General features: G+C 48.0%; 8 protein-coding genes and 2 non-coding genes across 10 annotated transcripts; 6 read left to right on the top strand and 4 right to left on the bottom strand.

Annotated features, from left to right (window-relative positions):
• Positions 1 to 3,746: 3,746 nt before the first annotated feature.
• Positions 3,747 to 5,839, top strand: BO87DRAFT_413525 (uncharacterized protein; the record flags this gene model as incomplete). Its single annotated transcript, XM_025626576.1, has 5 exons — positions 3,747 to 3,996; positions 4,061 to 4,467; positions 4,533 to 4,630; positions 4,745 to 5,397; positions 5,465 to 5,839. The coding sequence occupies exons 1-5, from the start codon at positions 3,952 to 3,954 to the stop codon at positions 5,837 to 5,839; spliced, it is 1,578 nt and encodes a 525-aa protein (XP_025482912.1). The 5' UTR covers positions 3,747 to 3,951.
• A 534-nt stretch (positions 5,840 to 6,373) lies between these two features.
• On the top strand, positions 6,374 to 7,719 carry BO87DRAFT_413524 (uncharacterized protein; the record flags this gene model as incomplete). The annotated part of the gene is made up of 4 exons (XM_025626575.1): positions 6,374 to 6,396; positions 6,618 to 7,194; positions 7,261 to 7,317; positions 7,383 to 7,719. 4 exons carry the CDS (start codon positions 6,374 to 6,376, stop codon positions 7,458 to 7,460), a joined length of 735 nt encoding a protein of 244 aa, XP_025482911.1. The 3' UTR covers positions 7,461 to 7,719.
• Positions 7,701 to 10,036, bottom strand: BO87DRAFT_373817 (Zn(II)2Cys6 transcription factor). Its single transcript, XM_025622642.1, has one exon. It carries the CDS (start codon positions 9,717 to 9,719, stop codon positions 7,917 to 7,919), a length of 1,803 nt encoding a protein of 600 aa, XP_025482910.1. The 5' UTR covers positions 9,720 to 10,036; the 3' UTR covers positions 7,701 to 7,916.
• A 195-nt stretch (positions 10,037 to 10,231) lies between these two features.
• BO87DRAFT_t92 lies at positions 10,232 to 10,303 on the top strand. The gene has a single exon. It is a non-coding gene; the product is annotated as a tRNA-Arg (tRNA).
• A 20-nt stretch (positions 10,304 to 10,323) lies between these two features.
• BO87DRAFT_t93 lies at positions 10,324 to 10,414 on the top strand. Its single transcript has one exon. It is a non-coding gene; the product is annotated as a tRNA-Pro (tRNA).
• An 804-nt stretch (positions 10,415 to 11,218) lies between these two features.
• Positions 11,219 to 14,132, bottom strand: optE (small oligopeptide transporter, OPT family; the record flags this gene model as incomplete). Its single annotated transcript, XM_025621200.1, has 12 exons — positions 11,219 to 11,452; positions 11,507 to 11,557; positions 11,612 to 11,796; positions 11,855 to 11,971; positions 12,025 to 12,106; positions 12,164 to 12,217; positions 12,273 to 12,494; positions 12,538 to 13,052; positions 13,110 to 13,308; positions 13,363 to 13,509; positions 13,571 to 13,807; positions 13,860 to 14,132. The coding sequence occupies 12 exons, from the start codon at positions 14,130 to 14,132 to the stop codon at positions 11,219 to 11,221; spliced, it is 2,316 nt and encodes a 771-aa protein (XP_025482909.1).
• Positions 14,133 to 15,061: 929 nt separating this feature from the next.
• Positions 15,062 to 16,595, top strand: BO87DRAFT_404481 (NAD(P)/FAD-dependent oxidoreductase). Its single transcript, XM_025625862.1, has 2 exons — positions 15,062 to 16,265; positions 16,330 to 16,595. Exons 1-2 carry the CDS (start codon positions 15,173 to 15,175, stop codon positions 16,548 to 16,550), a joined length of 1,314 nt encoding a protein of 437 aa, XP_025482908.1. The 5' UTR covers positions 15,062 to 15,172; the 3' UTR covers positions 16,551 to 16,595.
• On the bottom strand, positions 16,426 to 17,921 carry BO87DRAFT_352682 (phosphatase PAP2 family protein). Its single transcript, XM_025621199.1, has 4 exons — positions 17,703 to 17,921; positions 17,550 to 17,643; positions 17,146 to 17,485; positions 16,426 to 17,093 (listed from the first exon to the last, which is right to left on the bottom strand). Exons 1-4 carry the CDS (start codon positions 17,847 to 17,849, stop codon positions 16,721 to 16,723), a joined length of 954 nt encoding a protein of 317 aa, XP_025482907.1. The 5' UTR covers positions 17,850 to 17,921; the 3' UTR covers positions 16,426 to 16,720.
• Positions 17,922 to 18,146: 225 nt separating this feature from the next.
• On the top strand, positions 18,147 to 18,992 carry med7 (mediator complex subunit MED7; the record flags this gene model as incomplete). The annotated part of the gene is made up of 2 exons (XM_025625118.1): positions 18,147 to 18,410; positions 18,465 to 18,992. The coding sequence occupies 2 exons, from the start codon at positions 18,147 to 18,149 to the stop codon at positions 18,990 to 18,992; spliced, it is 792 nt and encodes a 263-aa protein (XP_025482906.1).
• An 871-nt stretch (positions 18,993 to 19,863) lies between these two features.
• Positions 19,864 to 22,456, bottom strand: BO87DRAFT_456475 (putative C6 transcription factor). The gene is made up of 6 exons (XM_025628727.1): positions 22,294 to 22,456; positions 22,129 to 22,241; positions 21,979 to 22,058; positions 21,245 to 21,930; positions 20,371 to 21,128; positions 19,864 to 20,305 (listed from the first exon to the last, which is right to left on the bottom strand). Exons 1-6 carry the CDS (start codon positions 22,390 to 22,392, stop codon positions 20,050 to 20,052), a joined length of 1,992 nt encoding a protein of 663 aa, XP_025482905.1. The 5' UTR covers positions 22,393 to 22,456; the 3' UTR covers positions 19,864 to 20,049.
• Positions 22,457 to 22,586: the final 130 nt, after the last annotated feature.

Below are 22,586 nucleotides of genomic sequence, written 5' to 3'. Positions count from 1 at the left end.
GAGGAGAAATATGTCCGATGTAACAGCAAACAGCTCGAAGGTTGTTAGGACAGTGTACTATACCTTGAAATGCTACATGATGAGAGCGTATGGGAGCAGCTAAAATTCCCGTAGCGTGAGGTAGGTAACATTTTGTCGAGTTGGTTTGCACATGGGACGCGAGAGCGCAACATGTCTCATTCCATATTCAATGTACGAACCCCGAGCCGACTGGTCTGAACATATATAGGGGTACATTATGATGCTCCGGATGGGTGATATATCCGCAGCCACTCCCACTACGTACAATGTATTGGAAGTTAGGCTCGAAGACACATGACCACTTTGTATGCATGGACATCAGATGGGAAGTCAGTCGCTGGAGCCAACAAAATCCACATCAGGCATCATCGACTTCCCCTTCCATTCCACATTCCAAGGATTGTGACAAGACATTACAGGATTTGTTCCTTTTTCACTGGACAAATCAAAGTCTAAATCAGGTTCTGCCAATCATAGATGACACTGCGCTGATCCGCGGCAGAAAAATGCAGAGATGCGCGTACTCCGTATGTATCTCATGCGTCCGTGTTAGTGAGATCGACCTGAACGTGATACCTTCTTTACTATTATCCGAACATAGATCTCCACTCTGCAATCGATAACGCAGCAGAAAGGCCTAGAACATGGGAGTTTGTTGTAGTCATACTCTGTGCGCAAAATGCAAGACACTTTGTCTGCTTGGCCACATCGAGACCCCCTTACTAAATTCGCCCTTGCAGTCCGCCTCCGCGACCAATGGGAATACTACAGATAGCGATATCAACTAAGGGTGCTATGGTCTTCTTTAATTTGAAGGTTCTGTGAGTCAAAGAGCACTCAAGGACAAATGTGTTCGTCTGGTCAGCCTGGGTACTTTTCTGTGATGGCGAAGATGTAGCTCATTTCTGTCTATCTTCTTCTACTCCAGAGGTACTCGATGGCGGTGTGCCATAGCAGCATGTTCTCATGGCTGTATGGCGCTGGCTCGACGTCCACCCGAGCTAGAGTGTTTTGAATACTCCCGAGCGTCATTCCCTCGTACAGGCTGTAGAATCCACCTTCGTCTGTTCTTGGAAACCGGGCTTGACTGGTTAGTTAGGATGCAGTTTATTGAGGGAATTCGCTCAGGGCATTTAGTCTTCCGCTCACTCAATGCTTACTGATGCCCTCAGGCCGCTTAGGGTGTGCTCAGGTCTTCTCGGTGAGCAGAAGGTGGCGAGATGTGAGCACTACAACAGAAAGCGAAAATCATCGTCCTGGCTAGAAGATCAGTACATATGCAGTAGCAAATATATAGGCTGAAGAGCTAGACAAGTTGGGAATAGGAGAAGAGGTAGGAAACAGAGTACAGCTAGGACTTGAATAGTTGAGATATTCAATAAAGAACTTTTGCTGAATATTATACAGCATGGCCTTGATTGTCTGGCTAAAAGGCCTATAGTGAAATGATATATTGATGTAGTAAAAATACCGGTATAGACTCAGAGTTTCATAATTATCAATGTTATTCTAGTTAAGTATGAAAAGAAAATAATCTAAATTTTTGTACTAAAGATTACGAGGAATGTTGGGGCCTCGCCCGGTGTCTAATTTGAGGGTCTCACGTATTCGCTGATGAGGACCACGTCTTCAAGTTGATAACCAATCTTCGAGAAAGCCATAGTCAGGACGTAGCGCTAGGAAACAAAAAGTTTGCACATTTAGCTTGCCCGCGTCCAGCCAGCTTACGCGTTAAGGCCCACTACCTCTGTGGATAAGACTGGAGGGGTGATAACCACCAGGTTGCCATTTTACACGCTTTCAGCCCACTCAAAGAATTCATATAGGACATCAAAAAAAATTATTCAATTGGATCCGTACGCGCAACCTTGAGTACCTTCCATTGGAAGATATTTTGAGCCTGTATCGCGTCGATGTGGATATCCATCAATCATTGATACACTTCCTACAGCTCCTAAAATCGGTGTCACCATCATTGGCACAGTCTTGCTCGATATGTTTAATTTAATCACCGCATTCGCAATATTCGCCCTTGTGATAGGGGGGCGAGCAGTCTTGGCTTCGCAAAGGTCCGCTGGTTTTAGTAGAGGACAGAAGATCGCTTCTTTTTTTTCTCTTATCCTCTATCTCTGCGGTGTCAGTCTGTTTGTGTGGGCACTTATATGGCGAGGTATAGTGATCTAATATGTTCTCTCCGTATCTGGCTCAACGACTCATTCTGTGACAGGTCTCATATGCTTGAAGCACGAACAATTGGGACCTATCTTGACACAGATCAAGGAGCTCTATTCTAGCCTTGATAGAGCTTCTAGTATTCTTTTGTTGGTCTCTGCAGGCCTCTTTTTTCTCGGGCTTTGCTTGAAACTGGCAGTATTCATGAAGCGATGTACAGTGACTGCCTTCCGCCATGATAAGAATTGCCTATTAATTTTGCCACAGGTCACTCAACCCGGAAGGTGCCAGACGGCCGCAAACCGGTCAGGGGTTTTGGTGACAAGCAATAACTGAATTTGATGTTCATTCGGAGATGAAGATAAGATATGGAGACAAGGGCACTGGGCTTTGGCGGGACTGGGTAATTTTATAGGCTAGGAAATGTGAAAGCATACTCTAGCGAAGTGGACTCGAATTTAAGTTCCAATGTCCTGGATACTGCAAAATTATAGAAGCAATGATGTCCCACGCAGCTGTCTCGGTCGATTTGGCATAGACTGTCGGCTCGGCAGCCGACTGCTAGGCTAGTAAGACTAATTAAACCCTGGCGAGAAGACAAAAGCCCGCCAACATTGTGGTGCCCTCTGGCCATTGCCATGGTTCTTTGAGGAGAGATGTCCAACAATATCTGGTTAACAACGTCTGACAGTGCCTAGCGGTATTCTCTGGGCCTCTACCAACCTTTACATGTTCTGGCAATCCTTCATGCTGCGTGTGTCTTCGGTGTTTGGGAAAAGAGCCGTTATCCAGACCGGCGGAACAAGTATGTTTTTGTTCTTGGGGCTTTTTCGACTATTGGTGTTGTAATGGCCAGTCTTGTACAGTGCTTTGCCATCACAAACGTGAAATCCATGATAAGCAAAAACTATTCAAATTCCTTTCATAGTACTAACTCTTTCCATCCTCACCGTGTTCCCCGTGACGAGAGAAAATGCCAGAAAAAGAAGAAACAGTCCAAAATCATGAGCCATGATCAACTGCACTTTAGTACTAATCTAGTACAGTAGTTTGTTCCATCTATGGTTATATAATCCCACACTAGAACCCTCTTGTCGCAGTTCTACCAATATAGTATGTTATACAACGTAGGTTTCTACACTGTTCAAATCACATAACCATCAAAGAGTTCAGTCATTCGCATTCATTCACTAAATGAGTATACTTTCAAAGGTTCTGATGGTGAGCCATAAAGAGGCCACAAGATATAGCATGGGGTCAGCTGTCACGGGCACCTTCCCCTTTGGGAGGGAGGTCGAACACACTGCAGCATCTTCTTCATCCGTTTTACTGCATGTATTTAGATCTTCTTCTTCATCAGACACATACAAATAAACGCACAATTATGCAGGTCTTTCATGTCTTCCTAATTCATCTCTTTCTAATAGACTAAATTGCGCTTCCGACGCCTCGGTTCGAGGCGAACGCTGCATCAGGTGATTGGAAAATTCTTCAGACTAGAGTGAATATCCAGTGTTAATTCACTTCTCACAAGCTGCTGTGATGAGATTTCCCCGAGCTTGGTCAGTCTTATACATCTCAAGAATCCTCTGAATATATTGGCTACGCGTTCTCACCTTGTGTTTTGAAACCTGCGCAGCCTTAGATTCAAATACTGCACCTCGACTATTAATTACCAACCCCTCTTGTCCTGACTTCACCCAATTTGACAAGGACAACTTCACGCTAAGAATAGCGCAATTCATCGTCAATGTCAATATGCTTGACAGACTACCCCCTGAGGTTCTTCTCATAGCACTGGAAGTAAGTGAAATATGCGCCTAACAGCCTGAATTGGCCTTTTTCGAAGCCGGCTGACTTATCACAGTACATAACCCGCCATGATCTCAACAACATATGCCGTGTTTCCAAGCACCTCTACGCTATTGCAGTTCCACTTCTGTACAAGTCTGTAACTTTAACTTCCAATAGATCTGGAATCAGCGAGACATGGAACCATGTTGACTCTCTACTCCGAGCACCTGCTTTCCCAGTTGACTTACTAGTGCACATGAGAGATATCGATATTCAGGAAAACCGCTCCTCGCCCGGTAATGGGTGTTTACACAACTATACATGGTTGAGACAATTTATATGGACGAACAACGAATTGGACGAAGACGCGCACGACTATCACAAGGAAGAAAGAATATATAGGGATGAAATACGCTATCTGTCTTCCAAGCTACTGCAGGTGTTTTCAAGATGTGCAGCGGATAGGCTCCAAAGATTTAGGTAAGCTTAGAGTATTTCTTATCTTCAAAAGTAAGACCAGCTAAGATAAGAATGTTATACCACAGCTGGAACGTTGGAACGTGTCTACCCAGCGAAGTTCTCGGTGACTCTGGATATCTAATACTGAATCAGCGCAAGCTTGTAGCTATCCATCTAAGAACAGGTAGCTCTTATGCCGCTGGCGGCAGCGATCTCTTGCTATCAAAGTTTGCGTGATTAAGAAGCATATCATGGCCTGACCTATGTTATGAACATCATGTTCGTGAACTGTGTCTAGCACTTAAGTCGAATGCGTTCCACCTTACCCAAATGGGTTTGGGAGTCACGGATATATCTGGTGATGAAGTAACGCAATCCATACAATCAATGCTTGCCAAAGAGATCTTGGACATGTATGATTTGAGAACAGCCTTTCGATTTCCCGTTCTTCAATATCTCTCATTTTATTACATGGATCTGACTCCGATATCCCACGTGCTTTCATCTATATTCAACGTCACCTCACTTCTATCCTTGAGTCTGCGTCTATGCAAATCCTGGGAGTATGCCTTACTTAACTTTCTCAACTCTGGATCCAGAATCGCCTTGAAGTCTTTGACGCTAGAGACTGATATGAGGCGAGCTGGAGAAGATAGTGTTCTTGCACTACCAGCTTTCCTTAAATCATTCGAGGGGCTAGAAGAGTTGTACATCTCGGTCCTTTGTTTTGAAAGCCCAGTCCCTGTATGGCGTTCTGTGTTTACTCACAAGGAAACATTGAGAAAGCTCGTATGCCAGCAATTACATATTGATGGATACCAGTCCGAGGAACATGGTCTTTACTTGGGTGCAACCGGTTTTCTTGAGCAATTGACGGGTGCTGACCAAAATCCATTCGTCGGTCCCAGGCTTGAGTTTTTAGGCATCTCCAGCAATGATTTCGATACCCTGGTACGCGTCAACTTTATTCAAATTCTCAACTGCTTTTTCAATAACTAATACATAGATCATATTTTAGAAGTCTATTCTGACCTCGCCAAGTATCAAAGCATATATTCGTGTTCTCCATCTGAGACGGTGCGAAGAATTTTACGATCAGTCATACTTGATAAACTCCGACTGCTGGGATGATATCAGAAATAATAAGCTGCCATCGTTTCGTCAGTTCCTGGCATGGGCATTTGGACCCGAAGGTCCCCCTGAGCTTCAAGCGGTGGGACATTGCGCCTTCGTCTTCATGCAGCCTATCAGCGATGTGTTCTACTTTAGAGATGCACAACACGAGGGTGGATATCGTTGCGTTTTTCGGCGCCGCACGCAACAATTCGATTTTATTCGGCAGTATGATTATGCTTTAGATGCATGTCGTTATGATGATTATCTTATGGATTGACGGACTGACGGGCTGACGGGCTGATTCAGTGATTTACTTGATACCTACGGTGTAAAGCCGTTGAGAGGCAGACTCTGGTCTGACAATAGTCCTTCTTTTCCTCTCTGGCACAGAAGCTTAGTTGTAATATCAATGTCATTGAGGGTCGAATAAAGCAGAGGGCGTGCAACACAAAAAAATGTCAAATATTGGTCAATATCAGAAACTTTGCTCAGGTACGTTTAGTGGCTATCTATATCTTCTCATTGAGAAACCCTCAGTGGTATTTGACCTAGCGTATCATATGAATTGATGTATATTGAAATCACCTCATTTTCCCTCTACAAAGAGGTCGATAATAATTCTACCCTCCGCATATATTCCTAAATTGGATGGAATTTGATCAAGCTTGGGAATAGTTTATTTTTAATCATAGCCCTGCTACTTATTGAGTCAAAAGCAACCAATGAAGCGCCAATTATTACCCGTTAGACTTCCATAACTCACAAGGCTATCCGTACGTACATCTTGCGGGATTTATCCACCATCCACACAATGGTAGGTGGTGTCTCAGTACAGTACGTGAGGCGTCCAATAAGGTAGCAGCTATCCGAGGATCCCTGTCAGTACCAGGTTGACTTCTGCCGCAAGACAAGGCTGAGAGGTACGCTTATGAGTAAGGCAAACCCATCCCTAAGGCCCTTCACTTCACTTCCTCTCTCAAAGGCTCATCAACCTAGTACTCAGCATCCAGCACCAAACCCTTTGTCTTGGCTTGTACGATCAAACAAAGACCCAGGTCTCCATCAACCATGACATCTCCTCCTGAGAGTCATCGAAATTTCATTCCACACGGTAGCCGATCAGAGATTCTGCTACTACCACCGCGCAGCGATGATTTTATGGTTTCTCACCCATGGACAGCAATGTACCTCATCTCGCCTCCCCTTCCGCGTGGAGTCTCTGCAGTCCAGTTTAACATCACGAGCCACGACCAAGGATGGTGCAGCGATAGAAGTCAGGACATCTGGTCTTGGTTCGACGTATCCATCTTGTGCTCTGAGCGAGATGGTGTTGAAGACTATCCTTCTTCCTTTCTTTCTGACTTGTCGGATCATCCTTCATCATATCTCAAGCCTAAACCCGAAGATTTCCGCCAAGTTTTGCAGGACCAGGGCTTGCATTTCAAGGACATCTCTAAACAAGAAGATCCAGCCAAGCCGGAGCGCATTGCGAAGCGGGTGGCTTCGAATAAGATCCAGAGGTCCTGGCAACAACATGTTGTATTTTGGAGAGTTGAAGATGGTGGTGAGGAAGCTGAGTTCCTGTCCTGTCTTGAAGAAGGGGATCGGTTGGTCGTTTGGGCTCGCACACAGGTATATGTATCTATAGTAGTCTTTTGATTGATAGAACTATTACGGGTGCTGATCATGCTTTGATAGTTCCCTGGATGGATTAACTGTGTGAAAAATGTGGAAATAAAGGTCTCGGTTGATGAGGTGAGCTGTTTCAGTCAGGTTAGATGTGGGCATAGTTTACGCTATTCTGACACCGGTTGATGTAGACGACTCTTATTACCCTTCCTGCAAGCGGTGGTGATTTTGAAACGCGTCAAGAGGACACAGTCATTGGTGTTTCGTGATGCTTAGTTGGGGGCTTGGAGGAAGTATGCACATAATCTGGTGCTGCTTGCGCTTCGTATATACCTATGTGCTGGTGTTTGTGCGTCTTGATGATCGGTATATCTACTGGTAAGAATACAATCTACGCGAGATTCGGGAATGTTATTCTATGGTCGCTCTTTTTCCAACTACTAAATGTCAGCTGGGAATCACTATGCCGTTACGGATAAGGAGATAAGAGTAAATAAAATGAATATGTCCAATTTATCAGTCTCAGTCAAGTCACTATACATTGAAGCTAAACACAATCCCAAAACCAGTATCCCTAATTCTACAAAAACCTTCCAAGTCATATAGTCATTCAAGTGATCAAAACAAAGCGCTATGTCCTCTTTTTTCTGTCCACCGCAGCTGCATAGCATATGTCAGGGGTGACCCGTGCATCCAACACTTCCTCATTTTTCCAGCAGGGCGCCTCAAGCCAAACTCATCGCCGTACTAATCGGTGCAACATACCACTCCCAATCATTACACCCCGCAACACTATCATCCGCCGCATCCACCGGCGAGCCCTTCAGCATATCACTATCCCTGGCCTGCCATATCTTCACGATGACAGCTCTCGTCCTTGCTACATTCGACACACTCGACTCAGCCATAGCTGCCAACGCACGCAACACCAAAGGCCGGCCATATACCACGCTCTCGCCGGTGTCATCGCGCCAGACTTCATCATGAAGCGGGTCCAGCTCAACGGCCGCTACGAAGACAGGCCAGGTCATGCTGACGAGGGAGCCAGAGTCGAGCAGGTGAGATACGAGGCGGAGGATGCCTCGGACGTAGCCGATTACCAGGGGTGTGGAGGGTGATGCGCCGTATAGTGCGCAGTGAAGGTATAGCACGGCTGCTAGACGTTTCAGTTCTGCGGCGGAGCGGAGGCTTCCGTCGTCGTTATTGTCGTCGTCGTCGGTTGTTTCCTGGACGAGATTCTCGAGTCTGCGGCCTAGGGAGGCGGCGCGGTTGGAGAATGCTTTGCGAGCGGTGTCAGATGTCAGTTGGCGTCTTGTTCGGCTCAATTCTGTAATTGAGGAGAGGATGGAGACTAGCTCCGGGCTGCAGCCCATCCAGAGGTCAATGTGGCGGTTGTTTTCTTGCCAGTAATCTGTCCCGAAGAGGACTTCTTCGCCGCAGGCAGTGCGGCCCATGACGTCTTGGAAGGCGAAGAAGAGCTCGGCGAAGGCGGAGACGGGGTCAAGGGATTGACGAGGCCGAGATGGGGTTAGTTGCTGTTGTTGTCGGCGAATGCGAATCAATTCTTTGGCGCCTTTTAGGTGGATTGTCCAGCGTTGGTCGCAGTTGTCCACAATCTCATAGAGACATAGCATCATCATGATTGCTAGGACCTCAGGGTCTGCGGAGCAGAGGAGTGAGCCTTCAGTTGAGAGGCGATAGCGGAGGCCCCGTAGAGCTTCGGACTTGAGGCGAAGCCCAATTACGCTGTAAGTTGAGTCGAAGCGGGACCAGTGACATGCTCCAAGAGCTTGAATGGCTTTGAAAAGGATTGGAGATGCGGACATGCAGAAGGGAAGGATGATGGAGGCGAAAGGGGAAGATAGCTTCGAGCTAGCGGTGGTCCGGGGACACACTTGTTGGAGATAGTAATCAAAGAGGCGACCCTGATTGGAGTCCGATAGACTGGGGAACATCGACAAAGGCGGGGCTAGGTGCGGGGAGACAAGTGGGACAGGCGAGCAGCAATCGGAGAGCTCACGGATTGAAGATGGAGACGACAACGACGATGGTGATAACGACCAGTCTGCGTTCTCATCCAACAGGTCATCCAGCGCCGGGCTCTTCCCCTTGTCCCGGACAGCAAGGGCATTCAACTCATCACAAGCAACATTGACCTCATAAGGCTGTTCGAAAGTCGACACCCCACTATTGACGAACCCCCACGACTCGATAAGCGGAATAGGACACCATTCCTGATCGCGAAGGAGGAACGCAGCCGAAGACTTTCCAGGAGGAGGAGGAAGTCCGCCGGCAGCCCGAGCCTTACTCCAAACGCCGGCTCTACCAAAAGCCAAGCCGCGGCTAACGAACTCGGACTCCCACTTGAGAACGAGTTGGGTCGAGCATACTAAGCCCTTCTCAAGACATCTGGTGCAGACCGGCTTCTTCAGATCGCAGCGGACTCGACTGGCGCGGCATTCTCTACAGCCACTGCGGCTTCGGGTCTTGACCGGACCCACGCGGTCTGCAGCCTTCTTGCGCGGCATCCGACTAAGGGAAGGGGCGTCTTTACATGGCCGGGCAAAGGTCCAGAGTAATAGAAGGGGAAGAAAACCTTCTGGCTCCGGGTTGCAGGAGCGAAAGAGCAACGACACTCCTCGCTCGGAGGGAGAGGTGCACTCTCGGCGTCGAGGCCACCACCAGCCGTGGCGAGATCACAGCGGACAGCCCCGAACGGTGAACCCAAGAGGGGCAACGGTGGGCTTGAGACAATCCCTGTAATGAGCACTCGGATTGGCCTGGCGAGCTGACCGGATAAGAGCTGCCGTGGCTTAATCTGAAGAAGCTGCGAGGCTTATCGAGACTATGACTAGTGACTTAGATAGTTGGTTATCACAATCCCCGAGGGGATCATGGCGCTGATAGTTAGTTATGACTAATGCCTGACTACACATGGGGTATTTCCGATAACAGGAATTATTCATTATTCCGCTCCGAAGGAGACTTGGTCTATACTTTAGCTCTTAGTGCCGTAAAGTGCAGTCATTTTTCATCAAATGGCCTGCTGGCCCAATGGTAAGGCGCTTGACTACGGATCAAGAGATTGCAGGTTCGAGTCCTGCGTAGGTCATTGGTTATTCTTTCCATCAAGCCCGGGTGGTCTAGTGGTATGATTCTCGCTTAGGGATACAAACCCAAGCATATCTGCGAGAGGTCCCGCGTTCGATCCGCGGCTCGGGCCTTGAAAAAGATAACCTTCATTTTTTCTTCTTTATTTCTTTTGTTTGCTCTTTTTTTTTGGAGGGGGAAGGAAGGAGGGTGGTGTAGGAATGGATGAGTAGTAAGTGGTATTAACCACTCTGACTAGAATTGCAGAGACATCTAGTAATGGCGTAAAGACACATTTCAGATATATAGTACAAGGATAACAGGTGGGAAGTCAGCGGCTAACATAACCAATATCGAATAAGGAATGAGAGCTAGATATATATATATATATATATATATCCTGTACTACCAAGGAGTGGGACAAACTAGTAGCTCAGAACCCAAAGGTGAAAAATGCTAGCGAGTGCTAGGAGACAGTCTTTGATAATATTTCTGGCCGTCAGTGACTCAGCGAAAGTGCCAATAGGTGCGCTATAATTAATAATAATTATAATAATAATAATATATCCTGTACCAGATGGGAGCTAAGGAAGTTTCTGTATAGAACATAGATAGTTCTTCATTATCGCAAGATTTTCTAAAGTTATGGGACAGACATATCTTGCAGACTATTTTTCCTTATACGCACGCTGAATCACGATTTTCTATAACAACCTGCATAGAGGGTAATGTCTATATTTTAATCAAAGTCTGCATTGCCTCCGGCAGTATTTCTAGAGGCTCAACCAAAGTTTAACAGAATCAATAAATCAATCCAACGCTTTGAAAAAACCATGTGTCGCTTCATAAGTACTTTATACATCCCACACGAGCTTAGCTAACCTTTTCCATCCACCCAATAACCTCTTGTCGTGTCATGATCTACTCTTTATACTCCTCACGACCATGTCGCCGGTCCAAAAGTCTGATTCCCCTTCAACTCCAGCCACGGCGTGCCCTTGCTATCCACCGTCCCACTATTGACCGTGTTACCCCACCAGTTGAAGGTGATTCCCGGGAATGTCAGCGCGAAGAATATGACAATGGCTCCAACGGCAACGCCTGAATCCAATGCGGCAGAGAGTACGTAGTTGTACTTGGCCCACCAGTGAGGCTTGCGACCTTTGATAATCTATAGGCGGTCAGAATGTCGCACTTTATCATAACGTGAAGATAGATGATTTACCTTGTTAAAGATCAGACTGACTACAAACGCCGTAGAGTAGTTGATACCCGTCTACCGCCAACAGTTAGCATAGAGAAGCACTCTTGACAAGGGGGTTTTCCATACAGCAGGAGGCAAGTTACCCGTGCCGGCAAAGAAGATCGGCCAGTGGATGGCGTCCAGGAACCGGGACTTGGGGTATTTCTTGCGCAATACAAAGGTAATAATAGGGAGCAGTGCTCCGATCCAGAAAAAGTGCAGAAGACCGGAATAAATCTTTCCGATATTGTATAGTCTGGTAGGTCCAATAGCTGTAGCATCGTCAGTGGAATCCCGCGCAAGCCAAAGAAAGCGAAAGAGTGGCCATACCTCCCCATAGAACGGCACTGTTGTAGTTGACCCGACCCTGCGGACAGGTAAAGTTGTCCGCTTGATCCTCCGAGCACACGTCTTGCACATTTCCAAGCATCCAGAGCAGGACCCCATCTTTCCGAATCAGCGGTCTGCAGTCAAAAAGCGGATGTACAGAAATCACTCACTTTGCGTCAAAGTTCCCAAAATGCAGGCAACCAGCTGCGCAACGAACAGAGTCCGCCGCGGGATCTTCATATACATTCCGAGCTAGATAATATATCTCAGCAGGGAGACTTCTTAAATATGTTCGCACAATCAACCGACCTTCATGTCTGCGCCGTAATACATGGCTTGGCTCAGCCCAGTGTACGCATAAAACTATCATTTGTCAATGATGACTTCGCAGATGAGATGTCCTGGCCTGAGATCTCACCTTGAATATCAAAAGAACGAGCGGTTTCCCTTTCAGTAGATAGCCGGATACGATTTCTCCCAGCACAGTCAGACAGTTGCTGTTAAGGTTTGCCACAGCATATACAGTTCCAACTGGGATCACATAAATCGCTGCCAGAGCCAACGTGATAAACAATCCCCAGAACGGAAGCCCCGTATGCCAGACATACTGCGTCATGATCGCAAGAGCAACGATAATAACCTTTATTGTTAGCTTGTTCGAGTCAGAGGGAGGTAATGCTTACAGTCAAGGCACCGTACCACCACCATGGTACATCAGGGTACTGGGAAAGTAGCCTGGCATGGATATCCTTTTTGTTCTCTCCCCGGAAAGTCTGAATGATATCTTTCGTATGATAGAGAAGTACGTGCGTGATCAAACACGTCAGGACTGCAAAACCTACTCCGTAACTCAAGGAGAAGGTCACAGGCAAGAAAAGGGGGCTATACGCTTTGTACTTGTCCTCATCAAAGACTCCTTCGCTGTTCAGGATACGACTCGGATCGTAAATTCCTCCAGTATTGTCATATGCATCAGAGCTCGTGAGGGGAAGATACGCCGTGTACCACGTGTTGGTATAATAGAGGATTGGGGCCGCCACGGCGTATATCAAAAACCAACCCGCAAAGACATTGGCCTGTGCCCAGTACGGGATGGTCAAGGGAGATGTGTTATACGCAATCTGGCTCCAATCAAATGTCGTGGGCATATATCCCAGACCCGTGGTCATACCGAAGAGATTGTTGACGACCTTATTGTCTAGATATCATGTTAATTCAGAGCCCTTCTTTTGAGTCAAGGTATATCCCAACATACTAGGAGCTGCCCAGCAAATAAACGCAAAGGTACTCAGTCCAGTAAAAATATAGCCAGGAAACCAATACCAGCAGAAGCTTCCAATGCAGACAATAAGGAAGAACCGATATCGGGAGATCTTCCAGCCGTCAGCAATAGGGTTCGCACCACTGTGTAGTGTCTGAAAGAGGGCTGCGTTTGCCAGTGTTGAAGGCCAAATCTGAGCCAAACTGGTTAGTGTAGATCTCCCCAAAGTTGTCTTCCCAGCACTTACCATTTGAGGCGGCTCAATGATGTATCTGTATGACAGCCCAGCAAGCCCAAGACCGAACAACTGCATCGACAGCGATAGCAAGATCTGATATCCTACAGGTGTTGACATCTTGAGATACACCTTTTGTGCCTGGATAATCGCACTTGCCTATCACAAATGTCAGTATCTCCTATCGACTCTGGCCACTTTGTGACTTGAGACAACTCACCCAAGATTGGTTGAAACTGAGGTTAGACATGATCGTGATCACCGCGTGCTCTTTGATATTGAAGTGGTGGTCCGGATTTATGTCAAAGTCCCAGCGTCCAAACAAGCGCACCCTCATAATAGGCAGGGCTTTGGCAAAGAAACATCCCACTGGATAACTAAGCAGCTGCGCCACCAATGAAGTAATTGTCACACTGGGATACCGCATAGAGAAGAATTGATTGACGCCTGTACCAAGCTTTGAATAAGTCAGTGCGCTAGATACAATTACATGTCTCTTGGGTACCTACGAGGGTGAAGACAACCCCCAGAAACCACATCCGAAATGTGTTGACTGGTAAAGTAGGGTCATCGGTGTTTGGAACATTGGCTCGCACTTCCAGGTATGGAGAGTTGTCCGAGTCGATAGTATATTCAACATTGCTGCTGTCGCCAAGGGCAATGTCTAGGACATCTGCACTGGCCACGGGCTTCTTGGAAATGCCGTCGTCGCGCAATGTAGGGTCCCCCGCATATTCCTCAACGTCTGCATCGTGGGAGGTCTCTGTCCTATAGCGAGCCATGACACTGCTATCAGGCACTCAGAGGTTGCCTGGTCCCTTGAAGAACAAAATTTGAAAGGGTTTAAGAGACTGTTCCCGATGCCACGGGGAAGCATGGCAAGACAACCGACAGTGGCCATTCCTCCCTTTTATAACGGGATACTGCCGGCTTGGCTTCTCCCGGCATATCATATCAACGGACTTTCATGTCGCTGTGTAGATAGGGCCCGAGGGCAGCGACGAGATAGAGTATACAATGTACGGTAGGTTATCCCAGTAGAACATTCTGTCCGGTTGCAAAGGCAGGGGACTAAGAACACGGCGAAGGGAAGAAGTAGATATGCGGCAACGACTGCTATTGGACCCATGACAAGCTCAAAGCAAGCCACAAGACGATTGTACGGGTGGGGGAATAATAAGGTAAGGTCCAAGCGAACGAATAGCCGGTATGCACCTAGTGGCTAATACTTTGTTGCGACCAGCTCAAAGTCTGGCCATTCTGGTGCTATCTCGCATTTAGGCTAATGCAGCCCTCTGTTCCATCCGCCAGTATCTAGCATAATTTCGTGGCGATGATTCGACATGCCAACTACCGGCAGGGAGGGGGCTCTCGGTCTTGCTCCGCACACACTTCGGATTGGTTGGCCGACGTCGGCGGAGTGGCGGGCCATTCAAGCACGCAAAGATAAAGCTAGGATTGAGCTTTGGTGGGCCAGGATAAGACGCGTTGAACAGTGCACGCGGGGGGAGATTTTGTGTTTGTCGGTCCCATAGGGTAACCGGGCGGTCGCTACCGCTCGATAACCACCGCGTGGACCTTCCTGCCTATCGGTGGGTAAGACAAGCCCGACATCTGATGATTCATTGCCCTAGTCGTCGCCATTGTAGTACTGTAGTATAAAGGCCACGTCTCGTATATCCTTCATAGGATCCTCTTATCCCGTCAACGAGTTGCTTCACTTGGAAAGCTGTGCAGGTCAAGAGCCATCCAATTGGTGCGGCATAGCGATCTCTTTTTCAAACCCCTCCAACATCGTTGACCGCGCCCAAAACACATCACAATGGTAATCACTAAGTCTTCCTCCATTTTGATTGTTGGTGCGGGCACCTGGGGCTGCTCTACTGCCCTACACCTGGCTCGCAGAGGCTACACCAATGTGACTGTCCTGGATCTTTACCCTGTCCCCTCCGCTATTTCTGCAGGAAACGACGTCAACAAAGTCATTTCTTCCGGCCAATACAGCAACAGAAAAGATGAGATTGAGGTGAACGAGCTTCTGGGAGAACAAGCGTTCCAAGGATGGAAGAACGACCCTCTCTTCCAGCCCTACTACCACGATGTCGGCCTCCTCATGTCGGCGTGCACATCAGCTGGCCTGGACCGCCTTGGTGTCCGAGTAAGGCCCGAAGCCGACCCGAACTTGGTGGAGATGTCGCGGCCAGAACAATTCCGTGATCTTGCTCCTGCTGTGCTCAAGGGAGATTTCCCGGGGTGGAAGGGTTACTTTCTTCGCTCCGGTGCCGGCTGGGCTCATGCCCGGAATGCTCTCGTCGCTGCCGCCAGGGCAGCACAGAGACTTGGTGTCAAGTTCGTTGCTGGTTCTCCGGCAGGCAGAGTCATCACCCTTATTTTCGAGAACAATGATGTGAAGGGTGCCGTTACTGCTGATGGCAAAATCTGGCGTGCGGAGCAGACGATCCTGTGTGCGGGTGCAAGTGCCGGGCAGTTCTTGGACTTCAAGGACCAGCTGCGCCCAACTGCTTGGACGCTTGTACATATCGCTCTGAAGCCTGAGGAGCGCGCACAATACAAGAACATGCCCGTCATCTTCAATATTGAAAAGGGCTTCTTCTTTGAGCCGGATGAGGAGCGCGGGGAGATCAAGATCTGCGATGAGCATCCGGGATACACAAACATGGTTCGATCACAAGATGGGAAGCTGCAAAGTCTTCCCTTCGAGAAGACACAAGTGCCCCTGGAATCCGAGAAGAGGGTTCGCGCGCTTCTCAGAGAAACTGTGCCTCAATTGGCAGACCGTCCGTTCAGCTTTGCGAGAATCTGCTGGTGCGCAGACACCGCTAACCGCGAATTCATCATTGACCGTCACCCACAGCACAAATCACTGATTCTGGGATGTGGCGCTTCTGGCAGAGGTAAGACGCCACGCCATAGCCCCAAACAAGATGCGTTTCCGTTACTAACACGCACCAATAATAGGCTACAAATACCTACCGTCCATCGGGAGTCTGATTGTCGATGCCATGGAGGGTAAAGTTCCTCAGAAGGTCCACGATCTCATCAAATGGAGCCCAGAGATTGCTTCGAATAGAAACTGGAGCGACACTCTGGGACGATTTGGAGGCCCCAATAAGGTGATGGACTTCCACGATGTCAAGGAATGGACCAGTGTACAGCATAGGGACATTTCCAAATTGTAAGAATAGGTATGAGTAATGAATATCCAAAATTGACAACATTGAGCGCACAATACAATAAAATCTCTACTATAAAGACGAGCGTCCAAAGTAACGGTACATCAACAACACAAAAATCTAGGGTATCACAGAAAGAAACAGGATGGTGAAAATGTGGCAAATAACATCTACCTCTAGGAGGATGTAGATTCTGCAAGTTGATATGACTCCCGAGCATCCCACTGACGCGCAACAGATGCAGAGCCCGGAAGCTGCTGTTCCTCATCACCAGGCAGTTTGGAGAATCTATCTGGTCCGGTGATATCGTCTCTCCCATATGGGCAGTCGCAGGTTACTGACCGAAGGGCTGGATAATAGCGTCGGTACGAGAAATAGGCTACCATCAACCCAAGTAGCGATCCACAAGTAACATCATATACATCGTGGCGGTAGTCGTCCAGGCGAGAGATAGCAACTAACAAAGCGCAAAGAAGCGGAGCAAAGGCCACGAGGCAGCGACAGAGGTCGGTCCTCGGTCTGAACACGTGCATTTGACCGGAAAGGAACCTGGGTAAACGATTAGTGTTATTCTATGGGTTGTCGCGGCATACAAGCTTACAGTGACAGATAACCGAGCCCACCAAATGAGAAGCTACTGTGGCCACTGGGGAAACTCCTCCATCCTTCTTGGAGGATGTGCTCGTTGGTTTGAGTACACACCGTCCATGAGACCAGCAAGTCCTTTGGGGTCCCTTTCCTTGGTAGACAGCGAGAAATTAGATCAGGGCGAGGTCGTCCAGCGGCGTTCTTGATAATGTCGGTAATAAGGCTCGTTAGCATAAGCGCGATGAGGAAGCCCAGCAAGGTCACTTGGACCTTGTGAGGATAGGGACGGAACACGGCCGCCCAGGCGAGGAGAACGAGGAACGGAATGACTCCAGCATAAATGATAGACCAAACTGTAAACCGATAGTAAGCATCGAGGAAAAGTCGACGTCGACAGAGCAGGGTGCAGTATCTCACCGACTGGAACCCTCTCCACAACAGCGAAGGGATATTGGATACTTTTACTATCGAGGGAGAACATGCGATGAAATGGGGTCGCAAATATCTGAATCTGCATGAAAAATTCTGATTAGTGAATGAACCACACGAGAGGCATGTCTGAAGGCGTACCAGTATCCAAGCAGCTACAATGCACGCCAGCGCGACAGCGTCGACGACCGGGTACGAGCGCTGATACAAACGGGACATTGTGCTAGTTGTTTCTCTCACTGGAGAGCGGGGGCTTGCTGAGCCAGCAGCAAGTCCACTGCGAGGCATTTTGTGGCGCTCAGTTCGTATCTACAGCGCTCATGAGAAACCAGCGAAGAGTCAGCGCCTGGCTGGATAGAGTGGTTGGGAAGTTGCGCAACGAGGGCCGTAGTTAGTGGATGGTGAACAAGAGCAAGTGGCCGCCTGGCATGAGCACGGGCCAACAACACCGGACATCTCCGCATTGCGCCGACTCGACTGTCCACATTCTTTCCTGCATTCACCTCTTGATCTCGTGTCCATCGCGTGCTACCAACTACCCCGACTCGATTATCGCACCATAGCTGTCAATTTCACGAGAATACCATGGCCGACGCCGCACAGCAACGGACGCTCGCGACTGCCTTTGCCCCGCCGCCTCCGCTATGGAAACACTTCACGCCCGATAATCTGAAGAGGCTCGAGGAGGTCAAGAAAGAGGCATCCAAAGGCGAGGATGGAAAACCGCAGAAAAAGAAGTGGTCACCTGCCGAATTGCGCGCTCTCGATCTGCCACCAGAGCTTCGGCTTCTCGTCCCACCAGCGATCCCTGACTCCGGTCATTACAGCGTGTTCGGAGAGCTTCAGAACGTAAGTCTTCGATCATTGCCTTGCTGTAACTCTACTAATGACACATCACCACAGCTTTCAACTGCTTTACCGTCCTTGAAAGATCAAGGCATCACCCAGCTGTACCCTTCCTCGTCTCCGGCAGATACCGACCGTCAATCGCCCTCGGAGCCATCCCGGCCGCTCAACCACGCATACTACCTCCTCAAAATCAGCAAATCTCTCCTTTTAAACTTTCTCGAATTCGTCGGCGTTCTATCAGTATCCCCGGAGCAGTTCGAATCCAAAGTCGAGGACTTGCGCAATCTCTTCATCAACGCACATCACCTCTTGAACTTGTACAGACCACACCAAGCTAGGGAATCCCTGATCATGATGATGGAAGAGCAATTGAGTCGAACCAAGGAAGAAATCCAGCAGATGGACAAATTGAAAGCCGAGATCACGGGTGTTCTAGAACGGTTGGAAGCAGATGGCATCGCCGCGCAGTCACATCCCCAGCAGACCGACGAGGACGGCAAAACGGACTCGGAAACAAGTCAAAAGACCATTGAAGACGCACGATTATTATGGGATCTCCTGGACGGGAAGATTGAGGGTTGAAGGTCGCGAATGCCGATAACTTCATGCTCATCCGGAAACCACCAAAAAGAGACCTATTAGCTTCTGCTACATCACCTGCCAATCTACAGCCAAGTTGCAGATCAGGACCATGTCAGTTCTGGCATAATATGACCGAATTGCGAAATCTACGAGCTTTACGTCTATACCATCGCAACCAAGTCTGGACTGAGATCGCTCAACAAGGACCGGAAATCAAGCCAAATACAGGCAACACAGTCCACAGTGACCAATGCCCAAGCATCCAAACATTACATACGCGCTTCACGGGCACCACAGACCGGAAAGCATCCACTTTTCGATACCCATAAATTCCACACTGCGGTCGGGAACAACATGGTTCCGTTAAGATCACGTGCGGCGCTAACGGCGCGCGTTTAAATTCCCACCAAATTTTCTCCCGCATTTTTCTTCACGCATTCAACAACGAAGATTCGACAATGGCCAAGCTAGTTCTTTGAGGACTGAGCGGTATTGGAAAGCTTAATGATGCTTCACATGCTGCTCAACCTTTAGGTCCAGCTTTTGGCTTAATTGACAATACATTCACAAGAGTATTGGTAAGTCGAGCAATATGTCTCTTACTTTCGCTCATATGATGATTTGCGTATTATCTTTGTTTCAACCCCATCTGAAAGTACAGAATTGTACTCTTTGATTATAACTGCGCATATAATATCTGAAATAAGCTTTATTGCTTTTGTTGCTTTGCTTGCAATCACAAAAGAATGTTTGAACTGTCTTGCTGACTTTGTTCAAGATCTAGGTTTCTACTCTGTTACTATTATGATAGTTCATATCAATATATTATCTTTTGAAACCAAAAATCTTCTCGTAAACAAATGTAAAAGTCCTCTATACAATGTAGCCAATCGCATCCGTTTACCGATAATCCATAACACAATGACCCAATGTTGAATCCCTCCTTGGGCGCCCCCTAACAGTCATCCCTTCCGAAATAATATAACCAAACGCCAAGTCTTCTAGTACCTGTATATACCCTGTAACCCAACAAATAAACCCCAATGTAGACCCATGCTTAACCAGAACGCTCATGCCACGCTTTCTCAATCGCACAACTAGCCAGTCTATACAACTCAGCCACAAAATCCGCAATCATCTTGATATGCACGATTTCATTGACCGAGGACGGTTGGCGCAGGAAAATCCTTTCCAGCATGCTCATTGCCGTTTTGAGTAGGCCGAGATCTTTGGTGGCCTGGGGATCGGAGGGGTTTTGAAGGATATTGCAGAAGATGGCTAGCAGGGCGGACATGGGGTAGAAGATGAGGGTCCTGAATACATCGTTGTTAGTAGAAGGTATTGTTGAAGAGTGGGAGTGGGGGGAAGAGAAACGTACCAGAATATACCGTCAATTAAGACGTGTTCCGATGCTTGAAGGTAGAGTAGTGTTGAACGACTGGCTTCGACGGACAGAGCTAAGCTGGAGTTGACGCCGTGCATGATTCCACCTTCTTCTTTAGACCAGTCTCTGCATCGACCACTGGCTTGGTGGATGATTGTCATGCAGAGATGGTAGTTTAGTCGCAGTATGACGGAATGCATGTTGGCGTTTGGATCGGGGGTCTCTTTTACAAAGGATAATGTAGGCCGCCATGCTAGAGGTATCGACAGTCTCCATTTTTCGAGCTCGTCGTCCAGTTCGCGGATTTCCTTCAGGATCTCGGCGTCCGTTTTCTTCAGACCTTTGAAGGAGTACAGGGCGTTGTAGGCTCGAGCCTTGATTATACTCAGGCGGATGTCCACTGGGAAGACTGGATCTTCGGGCATGTCTTCTGGAGGTATTTGCCGGCAGTCGAGCGGGAATTTGAAGAGATTCTCACTGTAACTGGCGGGTATTGTCAAGTCACAGTTATCTTCCGTAAATAGCTGGGGCTGTCCAGTCCGAAGGGACACATCTTTTTCAATGGTGTAACCAAGCCAGAAGAGATATCGGATTTGTCTCTGTGACCTCATGGCGATCTCGTTTTGCGGCGTCTCCGGGTCATCTGGCATTGAACTAGTAGTGTGTCCGCCCAAGATGAAAACCATGCGTGCTGCAATTGAACCGTAGTAGCTGGCTGACTGTAAGTTGCCGGTTACTAGCTCGAATAGTGCCTATCAATGAAGTAAGCGAATGAGAAAGTATTTCTAGAGACATGGGATGTGTGGTCCTAGAGCAACCAAAATCTAAGGGCACAGAGGCCAAGCGGGCTTAGAGGATTAGGACTCACCATCATTGATATCACTTGTAGCCCCTCCACCGAAGCAGACTCTTGCAAAACCTGAGGCATCAAGCATTGTGCTCTCGTGAAGTAGGTCTCACTGTTAAGAGGGGCAAGCTTTCGGAACTCATGCTCGAATTCAAGAGGTGGTACTAGAGAGGTAAAGGCAGCAAAGGCAAGCACACATGCCTTGGTGCTCACTTTTCCATACGGAAGCCTGGTTCGTGGTTGCTGATAAGCGTTCTCAATAGTCTCCTTGAAAAGGACAGGATCTACAACTGGAAATATACGCCTTACGAAGGACATACAAAACAGCCTGAAGTAAGTGTCTATAACGTTTCGATCAGGCAGCTCGAATACGCTTTCGGGATGAGGATTCATCGCCAGCGCATTGGATGTCAATGCCCGTTGTCTTTCCCACGGCGGCTTGTTGGAACTGACTAACTTGCTGAGCGCAATATTCTGTCCGGTCCGTGATTGAACCCATTGTTTGCCCTCTGGGAGCAGTAACGGAATGCCTGTGAACAGGTTGATGCATCCTAACTCGCGACCTGCGAAATGTAGAGGTACCGAAGAAGAACCCGACTTCTCATTGAAAGTTGAAGATTCTCTCGAAAAGTCGTGGGTGTATTCAGAAGAACGCGACCCTATAGGAGATTCATGATAACCGATACTAGGTGGTGTTGCAGAAGGAGCTGTGTATGTTAGTAGATGGAGATTAGACGTTGACCCGGCATACTGACTAGGCTCTTTGAGAAGGTTCTCCGTAAGAAACTTTTCTATGCGCTCAATACGCTCAGCCAGTCCGGGCGTTTCTTTCTCTCTAAAACAAGATACAACTGTCAGAAGAGGCTCCGACAACTATATACCTTAGTAGGAGACAAGCGTTATACCCTTTTGCATCGCTCTTGGCTTTCCGCTTCCGAGTAATGACCCTGTTGAAGGTACACGGAATGTCATGATGACTGCACCAATTACACTGAGGCACGGCGGCATCACATTTAATCTACAGATGGTCAAAAAGTTACTCTGAAGCACATTCAGAGACCAAAACCGACCTTTCTCTTGTAGCATGAATCGCAGGCCCTCGATATACGCTTCCTATGCTTCTGGGAGTCATCTTCCGACCTGTCAGCAGGTGCTGGAGAGTGATACATGTTATGTGACGTCCGCAAGGAACATATATGCCGTAGTAGATCAGTAGTCTTCAAAGGAGAAGGCAATAGCAAGGAGATAGGAAGCTGACGGATGTGCCGAAGGCGAAAAGCTTCCGACCCGCTGACAAACACGCAACTGTGGGCCGGAATTATCTGGTTAGTAAGCGGACATAAGGATGGTCCAGACCCAAATC

The sequence above is a fragment of the Aspergillus neoniger genome (assembly GCF_003184625.1).
Source record: "Aspergillus neoniger CBS 115656 unplaced genomic scaffold BO87scaffold_6, whole genome shotgun sequence".
Taxonomy (NCBI): Eukaryota; Fungi; Ascomycota; class Eurotiomycetes; order Eurotiales; family Aspergillaceae; genus Aspergillus; species Aspergillus neoniger.
The sequence above is the reverse complement of the archived record's forward strand: the minus strand, read 5'-3'. Positions and strand labels throughout refer to the sequence as shown.

Excerpts from the sequence above, each read along its gene's own strand:
- BO87DRAFT_373817 (XM_025622642.1), bottom strand. The coding sequence starts at position 9,719 with ATGCCGCGCAAGAAGGCTGCAGACCGCGTGGGTCCGGTCAAGACCCGA.
- BO87DRAFT_404481 (XM_025625862.1), top strand. The coding sequence starts at position 15,173 with ATGGTAATCACTAAGTCTTCCTCCATTTTGATTGTTGGTGCGGGCACC. Across the intron at positions 16,266-16,329 it reads ATGTGGCGCTTCTGGCAGAG|GCTACAAATACCTACCGTCC; the intron begins GTAAGACGCCAC and ends CACCAATAATAG.
- BO87DRAFT_352682 (XM_025621199.1), bottom strand. The coding sequence starts at position 17,849 with ATGCCTCGCAGTGGACTTGCTGCTGGCTCAGCAAGCCCCCGCTCTCCA. Across the intron at positions 17,644-17,702 it reads TTGTAGCTGCTTGGATACTG|ATTCAGATATTTGCGACCCC; the intron begins GTACGCCTTCAG and ends TTTTTCATGCAG. Across the intron at positions 17,094-17,145 it reads GGGCTCGGTTATCTGTCACT|GTTCCTTTCCGGTCAAATGC; the intron begins GTAAGCTTGTAT and ends TCGTTTACCCAG.
- BO87DRAFT_456475 (XM_025628727.1), bottom strand. The coding sequence starts at position 22,392 with ATGTATCACTCTCCAGCACCTGCTGACAGGTCGGAAGATGACTCCCAG. Across the intron at positions 22,059-22,128 it reads GCCAAGAGCGATGCAAAAGG|AGAGAAAGAAACGCCCGGAC; the intron begins GTATAACGCTTG and ends ATCTTGTTTTAG. Across the intron at positions 21,931-21,978 it reads GAACCTTCTCAAAGAGCCTA|CTCCTTCTGCAACACCACCT; the intron begins GTCAGTATGCCG and ends TAACATACACAG.